The 843-nt window shown below is 39.6% G+C and overlaps 1 protein-coding gene across 1 annotated transcript; it reads left to right on the forward strand.

The window, feature by feature from the left end:
- Positions 1-843, forward strand: LOC126657311 (uncharacterized). The gene has a single exon (XM_050351979.1). It carries the CDS (start codon positions 1-3, stop codon positions 841-843), a length of 843 nt encoding a protein of 280 aa, XP_050207936.1.

Raw genomic sequence — 843 nt, forward strand, 5'->3', positions numbered from 1 at the left:
ATGGGAACAGGTCTTTCAACTCGTTTCTGGGTTGATCCATGGGCTGCTAATGAACCTCTTAAACTGCTCTATCCAGGCTTATTTACTCTAAGTAGATTTCAGCAGCAGTTTGTGGCAGATTTATTTGATTATGAGCAACAGGTCTTCCTCTTCTCTTGGAAGCGCCGGCTTCGTCTGGGTGAGCAGACTCAGCTAAGTTCTTTAGCGTCTTTGGTTGAAGCAAATTTACCTACTTCCAGACCTGACCAATTTTATTGGAATGGTAAGCTTTTCTCTCCTTCTGCTTTTGTTCGAACTGGGCAGCGTCTTATGCAGAATCATAACTGCAACTTTGGTAGATTTTGGAAGTACAAAATTCCCCCTTGCATTAACTTTTTCATGTGGCTTTTAAATCGAGATAGGATTTCATCTAATGCAATGCTGGTTCGTCGTGGAGTTCTTACGGCTTCTAATTCTTCTTGTTTGTTTTGTTCGGAAGAGGAGACGAGCAGTCACATTATTCTTCACTGTAGATTTGCTTGGAATACTTGGAATTTAATCCTGAAATCATGTAATCTCCAATGGGCAGCTCCGGTTTCAGTCCATAATTATTTTGATATGTGGAGTTACTTTGGTAGCAAGCGTTATCGATCTCTCTGGCAGACTATATGGTTCTTTGGTATCTGGGAGTTGTGGAAAGCGAGAAATGCTAGAGTTTTCAGGCATGAAATAGTGGACATCAACTCTTTGGTGTATTCTATTATTTGCAAAGCGGTAATCTTCTACAAGGATAACAACGCAGGTTTTGATTATTCGGCTAATGATGTTTTTAGAAATTTGAATTTATTTTGTAACTTCTTGTAG

Source organism: Mercurialis annua, linkage group LG7 (assembly GCF_937616625.2).
Source record: "Mercurialis annua linkage group LG7, ddMerAnnu1.2, whole genome shotgun sequence".
Lineage (NCBI taxonomy): Eukaryota > Viridiplantae > Streptophyta > Magnoliopsida > Malpighiales > Euphorbiaceae > Mercurialis > Mercurialis annua.

What these genes read in the sequence shown, in the direction of transcription:
- LOC126657311 (XM_050351979.1), top strand. Translation starts at nt 1, where the DNA reads ATGGGAACAGGTCTTTCAACTCGTTTCTGGGTTGATCCATGGGCTGCT.